The 12,995-nt window shown below is 45.0% G+C and overlaps 1 protein-coding gene across 1 annotated transcript in view; it reads left to right on the top strand.

Moving 5' to 3' along the window:
• The window catches only part of rassf5 (Ras association domain family member 5), a 28,879-nt gene that overhangs the window by 2,081 nt on the left and 13,803 nt on the right, over positions 1 to 12,995 (top strand). The window contains exon 2 of the mRNA XM_084348767.1: positions 12,013 to 12,140. Within this exon, the coding sequence (XP_084204893.1) occupies positions 12,013 to 12,140 (128 nt within the window). The remainder of the gene's footprint in view (positions 1 to 12,012; positions 12,141 to 12,995) is intronic.

Here is a 12,995-nt window from a genome sequence, read left to right as displayed (position 1 = left end):
CTGCAGAGCTGTCTGATTTAGTGTGCTATCAGCAAGAGCTCAGTGGAGCGAGAGCAGTGATTACTGGAGCACTATTCACACACTTAACACACAGAGTCATGAGTTTTATTACAACCCAAGAACTTCACAGAGTTTTTTGTCCTCGCTAGTCTCTTTATGGATCAAGCTAATTAGCTGTAGTCCCATGCTGCCAGCTGCTCTCTGTCCCCTGTCTTTTCTGCTCCCTTTTCTCGGAAAAACATCAGAGGTGCATGCGGTCACGGGGGTCACCGGGACATTTATGACAAGCCATACAAATTTAGGCATGTCAGGGTATTTTTGTGGGGAGAAAATGCAACCAAAACTGCTAAAATAGGAACAGAGCACACACGCACACATGCTCCTCTTTCAACTACACCCAGCAAATGACAGGGAGGGAGAGACGGAGGCCTTGCAACCATAAACAACCATCATTCTGCCTCTTTGTCTCGTTGTATGCCTCGCTCCCTCTGTCTGTCTTTAATTTATCACCCTCTCTGTATCTCTGTCGGCTGTCGTTGCATATGAAGCTTATAGAGGCAGCTACGCAGCTCCTCTCCCCGGGGACGGACGGGGGCTGTTGTGATGTGGCCTTGCCCTACAGTGGAATCTGTCAATCTAGCCAGGGCTCCCGGTCTCATAGTCGGCTCCTCTGTTGTTGTGTAATCCTCTGAATGTTTTCCTATAGCTGGCTTTGTGCATTCTTTTTGTCTTTATTGCTCCACTAGGGAGTTGGATGATTGTTTGATTTGTGGTATGTCAGTGCTTTACAGCAACCCCCACGCTATATGTGCGTCCACACACACAGACGAGAGCTCCTTGTGGCATCAGGCCCTAATGAGTCATAAAATGATGAAGCGTATGACCAATATGTCTGATCGGAGTCGGTCTTGACTTTTTGAGCTCTATATGTCTGTCTTACTGACACTAATCTTGTCCATTTAGGGAACAAACTCCACTGTCTGTCACTCTTCTCTGTCGTTTGTTACACTGAATTGTTATATATATTGTTCCATGTTGTGCTGCTGGTCGAGAAAAGGCAGGGAGGGAGTGAGGGAGGGGAATAGCAGCCTCCTTTAATCCCAGCTCTGGGTGTCTCCTGCCAGGGATTATGTCTCAGGGATGGAGAGGCTGGATTACAGACTGGCAGACAGAGTCAGACGTCAGATTAATATTTAATTAAAGCTTTCAGGGAACCACGCTGTTGTGGCACCAGCCCTCCGACACACTGGGTTTGGTGCTCTCCCCAGTCTCTGTCATGCAATAATACATGCAGCTCTTACTGTAAATACACAGCTTCCATTTACATAGTTGTCATTTAAACCCCATTGGGGTAGCTCTTAGCCCTCCCAATGTAGCATCTAAACCCCAAAGGACCAATGAATGGTTTATAACACACAGATTTGAGGACATTTTCATCTATAAACAGATATTTAAACCCAGCTGAATGTTTTGTACATGTGTTTAAACAGGTAACAAATACCTTAACATGATGCAAGGATGTGTTCATGTGTGGTTGAAGTATCATTATACTGTACATGACTAAAGCTGTGGTATACAGTGCTGCAGAGTTAACTAATACTACTTGATAAGCACTTTAAGAATGCCTCTTAGGAGGATTTATTATTGCTGACAAACACACAATAAACACCTAAAAATATCCTTATATTTGCTTACAGCTACATCAGTGTGTTGTAAACCATTAACTATGTGTTTATGTGCTGCTAAGAAATAAAGAATGGGGATTTCAAAATGTTTTCCCTAAAAGGCGAGTTTATTTTATAGCACAATTCAGACTCAAGGCAATTCAAAGTGCTTTACAGACGCTTATAAATGCATTACAACAAGACATTAAGAAAATGTTAAAGTTGCATTTAAAAGACAATAAAACAGAAGGAAGCAAATCAAAAGTTACACATTAAAAAGAAGTTACAAATCTACTTATTTGAAAGCTACAGTGATCAGTAATGTTTTAAACCCTGATTTAAATTAGCTGACAGTTTTTGCAGACCTCAGTTGTTCAGGAAGCTTGTCCCACAGGTGGGGAGCACAGAAACTAAAAGCTGCTTCACCTGCCCTGGTTCTGATCTTGGGATCACTGAGTTAAGCTGTCCCAGAGGACCTGAGGCGTCTGGATGCTTCATAACGTACTAGAAAGTGTAGTAGAAAATGTCCTTTTGATTAAAAAGTTAATCAAGAGAACCTCTTACACATGCACCTTCAATTACGGATGCAGTTAATGCCTATTTTCATTATTGAATCTGTGTTATTGCAATTTATTGATTAGTACCTGAGGCTATAAGGTGTCAAAATGAATGAAATTTCATGTAGCAGAAGGTGGTATCCTCCTATTGTTCATTCTGTCTGACCAAAACCCCTCAAATCTGCATTACAATGATATAAAGCATAAGAAAGCAAAAAAATCCTCTTGATTAAGACGCTCGGTTTGCCTGCTTTTTTTTACCTGCTGATGTTTGCTTATCATAGATATCAGTATCAGTGTATATGTCCGCTGATTTTCAGAGATTAATATTCAGATATAGATGCTTGGGATAATATATAATTATTAATTTCTAGGTAAAGTGTACTGTTTTAGTGCGCTGATGTCATTTTGGTGAATACAGTTTAGTGTAAAACTCTAACTCTAACTCAAATATCCTGCCTCTGTTACATGTCTTTGTCACTTGTGTTTGATAACCACATTTGAGGGATCACTGCAAAAATGTGAGTTTAAGTATCAGCTCCATATTGGAATGTATTACTTCCTAATATCAACATCGGCCCCACAAAATCAGTCTGGCGCTAATCAAAATAGTTTTCAATTAATTTTATGGCGCTCTACCAACCAGCTAATTTGCATTCATTAACTCGACACCCCGCAGATTCTTAAAAGTGGCTGTGTTTTCATGATTATCTGCCCTTCTCACCCCCACTGAGTCCTCGAACACTCCAGAGATCAGAGCTCCTCCAAACACGATTTCACAACAAGGAAAAAAGCATTCATGATCCACGTATGTCAACGCTGTTCGCTCACTTTGATAAAGCCCCGCTCACAGTGTTTGTGCTCTGATATTGACAAGCAAGGCGGAGATCTTTGTTGTTACGGTGCGTCTACAGCAGCAGATGTGGGGTCGTGTGCTGGTCACTGCAGTGACAGGGAGGGATACTCACATTGACACATGGCTGCCAGGAGCAGACCTTCATGTTACCCTCCCTGTGTATTCTTTATGCCCCATGGCATTCCTGATCTCTCTTTGGAGGATGTTTATTTTTCCCTAAACCCCATCTCCTCCTTATTTCACCTCTTCCCCTGATCTACACAAAGCAGACCTTGTCTTAGGAGGCCTTTAGCTGTTTCACATTGGTCCATTCACAGTGGAAGAGGAAAACACAGGAGCAGGGCTGTGTTAAATGGCTCATAACCTTCTTGTCCCGACATACCACTGCTGCAGCTCTGCCAGACCTGTGATGAATATAGTTTTAACTAGACTTGGGCCAAAACCATTCCTTCAGAGCTCAAATATCTTAAGTTGAAAATCTGAATTCAAGAAACGCTATTGAACACTGTACTGTAGTTTTTTTGTTCAGTTTCTTAGAAAACAACCAGTGTACATGGAAAGACGCCCAGTCACCCACTGCCTAACATTATTTGACCTTTATATATAAAAAAAAAAAAGGAAGTGACAAGAAAGGTCACACAGATAGGGGTTTTGTTTTTGCGCGAAGACCTGAGTGCTGTTTTGTGCTCTCCTCACCGTGCACCGCTGCTCAGCTGTAGCCTGTATGTATGGCAGAACAGTGGGGATTTTCAAGCAGGCTATATTTAGGTTGCCCTTGGTGGAAAATGATAGGAGGACTGCAGAGGAAGAGGTGGCTTGGGCCGAAAGGACGAGACAAAGGCACTCTGAAGCACATGTTGGTTGAGCGCAGTTTTTGGATGAAAACAGAAACATCATCCTCGGCGCTGCAGCGACGTCACGGCATTGCCTTCTTATGGCGTTGCTCGCGATTATGTCATCTGCTTGTGAGTGAAACTGGTGAGCACATCCTGTTCCTCCAAACTCTTCAGTGTTAGAAGTAGGGCAGGAGAACTCCAGCAGCGCTCTCTCTCTCTCTCTTTCGGTCTTTCACTGTGCATATTAATAACCGACGGACAACCCACACACAAGCGCCCGCACACACGCACACACTTGAGGTGATGCAAGTCCTTCGCACTGACAAGATATGTCACTGTTGTGGAGTTAGACTGGATGGCTGACTCACTTCCCATCAACCAGGCTGTGGGGTTTCACACCGAGGAGACAGAGAAGGGGGAGACAGGAGGAGGCAGTGTCGGTAACCACCTCTGCAGTGGTCGGTGACGTCTCTGCTCTTTTGCACGGAGGTCCCACCGTGTTCTCTAAAGCTGAATGAAGTGTGTTCACTGAGGGGACGGAAAGGAGAGCGGCTCCTGTTGCTGGAAAGAGAGGGGAGCAGAGATGGCAGGATTGTGAGGGGGTCTCTGTCTCTTTAAGCTGGCTGTTTGTTACTGCAGAGTGTGTGGGTGCTGCAGTAGAGTCAGAGAGAGGGAGAGAGAGGATGAGGGAGCATTGATAGCAGAGAGAGACACTGGAGGGGAACAAGTTGTGCGGCAGAGATTCGGGGCTCGTGTCCGCACGCTGAGGTGTGAGGACGACCGCTCGGGAGAGAAGTGTGAGGCGAGCAGAGCGGGGAGAGCATTAGGGAGTGTGTGAGGAGTACAGGTGGAGGGGTGGCAGAGCGAGTGGAGAGGGGGCTGTTTATTCGGAGCGTGGCACCGGTGGCAGAGTGGCTGCGCTGGGATGGCAGAGGGGGGAACTGGGGGGGCTGGCGCTGGGGCAGTCCTCAGAGGGACAGGGCCAGCCGGGGGCAGGACAGGAGGGCCAGCGAGGACTACGCGCACCGGACGGTGCCGGCCGGATGGTGCCACCATGCTCCATCCATGGCCCAGATAGCACCTCTCGTCCCAGGGCGAGAGGAAGCCAAGAGGGAGGTGGAGGTGGGGGTCGGGGTCAGGGCGGGTGGGGTTGAAGGCGTCGGGGTGGGCAGGACGTTTCTCGGCCAGGTGTCGCTGCACCTGGAGGAGGTCAGGGGCGATTCGGAGGGTGAGGTTGGCAGCGCCTGCTTCGGACAGGTGTCGAGGCGGCTGGGACGGCTCCTGAAGAGGCTGCCCAAGTCTCGGTCGTGGAGTGACAGCCTGAGGATCCTCCGAAGATCATCCTCTAACGGATCTCTGCTCCCCACCTCAGGTATGGAGAGGAGAATGAAGTGTGGAGACTTAAAAGTTGTACATTGAGTCCTGATCAGTTTGGTGTTGATAGAGGTCAGTATTTTGGAAAAAAGGCAAAGATGATGAGTGGACAGGTTGAGCCGGGTTGGCCTCAAAGGCCGGCTGTGGGCCAAAATATTTGGGTATTGTGTGCATCAGTCCATCTATCTGTGAACTGCAATGCCCTCAAGCCCTGTTACTCTTTGTCTATACTCCCCCCTCCCTCTCTCTCTATCGGCTGATCTACTCCCCTCGCTTTTGTGTAAGAGCACATAGTGTCTATGTGTGTAAGATCATGTGTGAGCGGCGAGGACACATGCTGCAGATGGGCTGTAAACGGCAGAACAGTCCAGTAAACAGGTCAGATAAAAGCAGTTGGATCCACAGTTTATTTATGCTTCAGACACACACACACACACACACACAAACACAGAACCAGCACAATATGAAACTGTCGAGAAAAGCCTACCTAACTGGATTATCATATTGACTTTCATATTTGTAGCAGGAATTTGAGATAAGCGTGAGCCTGCTGGAGGCTGCATGGTATCGATTTTTCCCATGTTTTCTCCAAATAGAGGACTGGCTAATGCAGTTTTTTTGGGGGGGAGTGATGAATACATAATGTAACATTAGCACAAAGTGTAGCCGGGGTAAAAAAAAAAGAGAGGTAGGGACCAAGATGGCTGTTTGCTGCAGAATTATTGATTCATTCATAGCAAGAGACTGACAGCTGATGTTACCTCAGCTTTTTTTGTGACACTGTGTGTGTGTGCCCTCCTGTGTGAGCCTGATAAGAGCCTGACCAAACATGACTCAGGCCAGCTGCTCATCACTGCTCCACCTGAGTGACGTCATGCTGCAGCCTCAAAAGAGTCAGAAACAGCATCATCAGCCTGTGCTGACACGGACAGATAATCAGTATTTCTTTGATGGTGTTTCCTGGTAGGAAACCCATTTAATCCTCGGAAGAATGAAGCGGCCTACGCCAGATTCCTCAGTTCCTCTTTTAGAGCTTCTTCTATCTATTATTATCATCCGTCGTCTAAGTCATAATGTCTGAAGAGGCTGTCTGGAAATTCCTCTCAGATTCTCAGATTTTTAGATGACTAAAAATATATCAGCTTAGTGGCTGTGGTCTCACAGTTGGAGGGCTTAATGTGTGTCTTCAAGGCTAAGGTGAAACCGCACGCCGAAAAAAGGCAACACAAGTTTACTCATCATGAAGAGTACTACTTAGCAGGTAGAAACAGTTGTTTAATGTCTTCTGTTTACTGGAGGAGCTTTCTGAAGTCTAAGAGAATAACACTGATGATGTCATCGAGGTTATTTCATCAATTAGCTCAGCTTGGGCTTGGCTTCATGTCTTCAGTCTTTAATTTTCCTATTACACCCCAGCCTTTTGTGTTGGTTGCTCACCGAAGGCAGAAATGTCCCAAACAGATACAGATACATACTGGGTCTTAAGTGATGACTGAGAGGGTTTCCTTTTGTAGGAGTCTATACGTTGTTAGGTTTATTCTTGACATTAGGAATAGAGACATGTCCAGCATAAATTCTTAGCTCAACATCTACTTATTTGATGTCTTCAAGAGCTTTTAGCTGCGTCTTGTGGCCTCCGTCAGCTGATGGACCATGTGACCTAAGTATGAAACTAAACACGGACTCTTCAATGACAGCTGAGCAAAATCCAACTGCTGATGGAGGCCACGGGATGTCCCTCACAGCTCTGGAAGAAATCCTTCAAAATATCTCTTCAGTTGAGAACATCTGTCAAATCAATGAATTTACAATTGTATATGTGATTTTGCCTACATTGCTATATCACTATACATCAGTATCAGAAGTGTTATTTTATCTTGACGACGTAACATTCTTGATTATCTAATTGACCCTGAAAGTTTTCACATGTCTGATCATCTCAGCCATCAAAAGAGCATTTAACTGAAACATTAAAATACACTCATTGAGTAGTCAGTAATGATTTGAAATTATTTTCAGCCACAGAAATATTCTCATTACAAATTCAGCTGCTTCCATTCGCAGCCCTCTGGACTGAATGAGCCCTTGAAAAAAAGCTTAGAAAAAAAACAGCAATCGAAGCCTGGTTCTTCATTTGTTTGTTTGGTGGATTCGGGGAGCATCTGTAGCCCGACAGATGGAGGAGCTGAGGGAGGGGAACATAGAGATGCTGCGGTGGTGGTGTAGATAGAGATTGTCAGTATGAAATGTGAAAATAATGTTTTGCGACCAAACACACACAGATGTCAAGGTGAACCGGGGCAGATTTTATTTAGGTTAGGGGAGATTTGTTTGGTTACGTCTGGTGGATCAACATATGAAGTGTTTCTCCTGGAGGCTCGTTGAGTCACAGTACGTTTGAGCGAGAATGAATTAGATATCTTTATTTCTAATGATGGAACGAGGGATGAAAAACAGTTTGAGTGGCATGTTGTGTGTACGGTATGATGAGCGGCACAGTACGAGAGCATGGATAACTGCTCCAAATGAGCTATGATGGGATCAGACTGGTTAAAGCCCCCCAAAGCTGCTCTTAATTCCCTCGTAAGACCTGCAGAGCTCCCTTTAGGTTCATTAGTGGTCGTGTTAATATCCTCGCCCCGACATTATAGCTGCCTCATCCCTATTTACCCCCTCCCTCCTCACGCAGACATGGAGTAAATACAATATGTCTCTATCTGGTGCCATACAGACATCCTCCATGACCTGCTAATCTGTCTGCCACACACCCACAGAAACAAACATCCCCTATCTTCTCTAAAGTTACAGGAGATGATGCAGAAACGGGACAATTTTCCTGCTCCTTGGACTCCCAAGAATGATGGGAGTGGAAAGAAAACAAGAGGCAGAGAATTCAGGAGATAGCTGAAACACGATCGTGGAAAATCTTTCACACAGCAGCCGCCTTAAAGACAATCTGAGTGTCCTCCTTCTCGCCATTTAACACGCTGCAATCAAAGCTCCTCCTTTCCTGTCTTCCCTCAGAGGGTGTTATCGACCCAAGTGCAGCAGTGGAAGTTAACACAGCCACCACATATAGATCTTCACATATCGTACATCCAGGGCCCTCTCATCTCTTTCCACTGTTTCTTAGTGCTGTCTCTTTCTCCATCTCTATCTGTCTGCATCATCGCCACGCTCTGTCTGGAGGCGATGTCAGCTTAAAAGCAGTCAGACTGGAATGATGGGATGAGAAACAAAGAGGGGAGTCTGTGCACGCATCTCCTGTCGTGGAGGAGCAACCAAGGCCAGTCTACCATGGCGACACATAACACCACAGCCCTCCTTTTTGTTGAGACAACACACACACATACAGACTCTAGACTCTGTGGCTCTGTGCAGGAGAAACAGATGCTGATGAGTGTTTACGGCTCAGCTTCATTACAGTCATCTCTGGATGTCGGTGTCCCGTCCCCGCATGCAGGTGTGTTCACTGTCATCAAAGTGTCTACATTTTGGAACAGCTTTAACCAGGAAATGCCTCAAGGGCATTTCAAATATTTTATAAAACATATCATTCAGATTTAGTATAAAAAATAAAGCGATGAGACGAGAATAATCACATAAAATTGATCTGAAACCAAACTTCAATAAATCTAATAAAATCTTCTAACATTTCAAGTGGAATGATAGAGATAACAAAGTTTTATCTGCTGGAAGAGATAAAGCTATCAAAGGAATTACATCACTGTGATGTACTGGACAAAGTGTCTTAAAGGCCTGTCAAAGAAAATGCTCAATGAGCACTGACAGCTAGATTAGCTCGCCTTTCAACCACAAATACTTTTAGAAGAGACCAATGAGACAAGCCTCTCTGTCTCTGTGAAGTTTAATGGCCCGATAAAGGTCTACTGGTGAATGAAACTAACAAAACCTGTTGTTAGATTTCCATAAATGAGCCTCAACACAACTTCTCCTAAAATTCCCACTGAGGGGATTCAGCGTCGTTGTCTTCATGTTAAAGCCACTTCCCCCTTTCATAACATGGCGCAACATTGTACTTTCCACAGAAGAGCGAAAGGGAAACCCCTGCAAGTCCTAACATGGATCCTAGAGGGGAGTTTTTTCTCGGGCATTCACACACAAAAATTATCGCACGAGAAAACTGACCCTTTTTGCTCACTGCCCCCTTCTCGTGCTTTCTCTTTCACTCCTCTCCCTCTTCTCCCTCAAGTCTCTGTGATTGTGCCTGTGTCAGCATGCCTGCATAACCTTCAGAGCCCTGCTGGGTCTGTGGATCACTGCTACAGTTTCTCCGCCTGCGCATTAGCACTCAGCATATGCATGGTTCAGCATCTCAAGGATATACACCTAATACGCAGCCACACCTTGTATGCATACATCCAATTAAAACCATGGATAGCTCGTCAAATTTAGTGGCCTTGAATCCACTGAAAGCTGAACCGTGTGACATTTATTCTAAATTCAATCTGTTCTTATAACCTCATTTAACTTCTGGGATTCGTTTGAGGTGTAAAACAAGGTGTCAAACATGAACATGTTTTCACAAGGATGTCAGCAAAAATACACACTGCCTTTGTGTCCACATAATCATAAGACACCGTTTTGTTTGTTTATTGTGCGTCGGTCTGGATTTCAGGCAGCACTTGGTCCAAAATGCTGAAATGCTGATTTGCTTGTGTTTATAAACAGTACTTAATATGAGTGAGAGACAGAGACAGTGTGTCTTATCAGTGTGGGAATGATCTGGATCCCAGGTGAACCGTGACGTGCTGACAGCGGTGTGTCGCACCGTAGGTGTGGAACAGGGAGAAGTTTTTTCTGATTCCAGTCTTTATGCTAAGCTAAGTTAGCCAGCTGCTCGTGGCAGCTTCATATTTGTTGTGCAGATGTGAAAGTGGTATCAATCTTCTCATCTAGCTCTCGGCAAGAAAGCGAAGAAGAGTGTTTCCCAAAATATTGCGTAATTCTTTCAAGTATGGCCAGACAATGAAAGTACAGGCACAGTCTGTAATCAGTAAAGAGTGTGGATGGAGGACAGGAAAGGAGTTTCTCTCTTCCCTTCCCCTGCGTGCTTCCTTTCTTTCTCTCTTTCTGCAATGACCTCTAAACTGTCATGCGCAGATTCCCTTATCAAAACTCTACTCTTTCCTTGACACATCCCTCCTGTCAGCGAGGCATTGCAGCCCTACCCTCACACCAACCTGTCTCTGTAACACACACACATACGCACACGCACACACGCACACACACACTCAACGTCTATCTCCCTCTCTTAATGCAGTGACCTTTACACTGTCACGAGAAAGGACCCTCTATCTGAACTTCCCTCTTTGCTTGACATATCCCTCCTGTCAATAAGCCCAGTCTATCCTGCCTCCCGTTACTCCCCTGCTTGTCCCCGCTTCAGTAATCAGGCCTATTATTTTCTGATGCCAGTGCAAAACACATGGAGCATTTCATTGCCAAACAAGCTCTTTTGAAATTATCTGCAATTTCAGGCATGAAATTAAAAGTCGCTGGTAATCAATCTGGGCTTTAAAGCTAAGGAAGAACTGAAAAATCCTCCACACACAGCCGTCTCACACTGACCTAGTATCAGTAGAGCTACTCTCTTTCTATAGTGGTCATCAAGAAGCTTGTTGCCTTGGTAACAGTGCTGATGCTGAGTGTGAGAGGCGCAGCGGTGTCCCTCTCATAGCAGGATACAGACAGAGGCACTAATATCAATAGACAGACAGCCAACCAGGCTTATCTTGCTCGCCCATTCAGCACTGACTGCAGCAACAAAGGAAGTATACCAGAAAATGTGTTTGGAGGCAAATATTGAAGTAGTTGCTTCTAAACAGATCACTGTTGAAATTTAATTAAAGTGTTTTCGTTAAGAAGCTTTCAAAAGGATCTGACTCATAGTTTCCCCCCCCAAAACCACAGTCCCCTCTTTGCCCACACGGTTTTAAAATCTCCCTTTTCTTGAGCACAGATTATCTCACCAAACACAGGAGAAGTTAAACGCGATGCTATACGTCTCAGCGGAGAAGCCTCTGGCCACAATAAAGCCGGCAAGGCATAAACACGCTGAGGCTGTCGTGTGTGGAACCAACTAGAAATCAAAGAACTGCGGACTATTTTGGGAAGTTCTAGGGGAAGTACCTAAATCTGTTATTTTCTAGCTGAGCAGTGAGATTTGAGTTGACCACAGCTGCTACACTGGTACAGTCTGTACATCTATTGTTATGATACAGTATTACATTACATTTGTTTCCATTACGATCTTTACCGGACCTCGTGCAGTATGCCCATCATAAATTGAGTAATGTGTCTCCACCAGTTTTCATATTAACTGTTGTACTCGGCAAACTATTTCCAGTCATCTGATGGGAGAATGGGATGTGAAGAAGTGGATATTCAATCTTAAGTCACTCTACACACAAACATGTATTGTTAGGTATGCTTTGTTAATGACCACTCACTGCAGTCCTTTACCTTGTAGGTGTGTGTCTGGCGCTGGCCACTAGATGGAGCTAATTACCTGTGTGAAGGGAGTGTTTCTATGATTGGTCTTCTTCATTTCAGACACTTACAGATGACTTCTTACTCTCTGACATGAAGTGTAGTTCTCATTGTTGGATCAATTCTCGATGGTGTTTCATTCACAACTTTTCAGAGATGGGTTCTGTCACATGTGCTCTTGTCTCTGACTGCTGTGTTTTTGCCTTCATCAGACTGCAGCTACACCTGCCACCTGGAGTGTGAGAGCCGGGTCCAGCTGGACTGCAACCGGAGGGACAGAGAGCCTGAACAAACTCCATCTCCCACAAGCCACTGCTCCTCCACAGCCCCTCAACACAAGGTGAGCTTTTTCAAACACACAAAAGAACCTTATTTTTGTGAAGAAAAGGCTTTTCAGAGCTATTTGTGGCATTTTCCGGGTCGCTGCTGGAGAGCAAACACATTCATCTGAGAGTGAGTGTGTTGAACTCTCTTCCTCTGTTATTTTGCAGAGGTGTACGTGAGTCACGAGTGGGTAATGGCAGAGTTCATCCCGCCTCATCTTTCCAAGCCTACACTTTTACATAACCTCCTTCACAACATGCTGTCTCTCCTCCTCCTCCTCCTCCTCCTCCTCCTCGGCTGTCTACTTATGAATTTATTTATATATGCGCTCATTTGGTCACAGAATGTTCCCAGGACCAAATATGCTACGTCACCTGAACATCTGATGTGCCTCCCTCCCTCTTTCTCTGCTGTCATGGCCTCCCCCAGTTTCTCTATCATCTCTCCCCTGTAGTATGGCTTTGATTTATTCAGTCAGTGGTGGATGCCGATTTCCTCACTTCCTCAGCTTCTCTCATATGAATGCAAACTAATTAGGTTAATCACTATTCTCTGTAGGGAGCTCCAGCGTGGCGTAGCTGCGTTAGCTTGAATTATTCTCAGATGTTATGAATGCTTGTGGAATATATTCAGTTATCCACGAACGGGATATTTTGCACCAAGTTGGACTGAAATCTATCATTTGTCATGCTGTCTTTCATACTGTACGAGCCACAGGCTATCCAGTGATACAGTAATTATGTAAAATTCATCTTCAAAATAGTTCCTCACCCACTCTTTGTGTGTGTGTGCGGGAACCTGAGAGAGTGTGAGCCTGCATGCAGCTCTTGGCATCCCAGCCGCAGTCACCCACGCAATGTGGTCCACACAA

The sequence above is a fragment of the Pagrus pagrus genome, assembly GCF_965226575.1.
Source record: "Pagrus pagrus genome assembly, chromosome: 3".
Taxonomy (NCBI): domain Eukaryota; kingdom Metazoa; phylum Chordata; class Actinopteri; order Spariformes; family Sparidae; genus Pagrus; species Pagrus pagrus.
The sequence above is the reverse complement of the archived record's forward strand: the minus strand, read 5'-3'. Positions and strand labels throughout refer to the sequence as shown.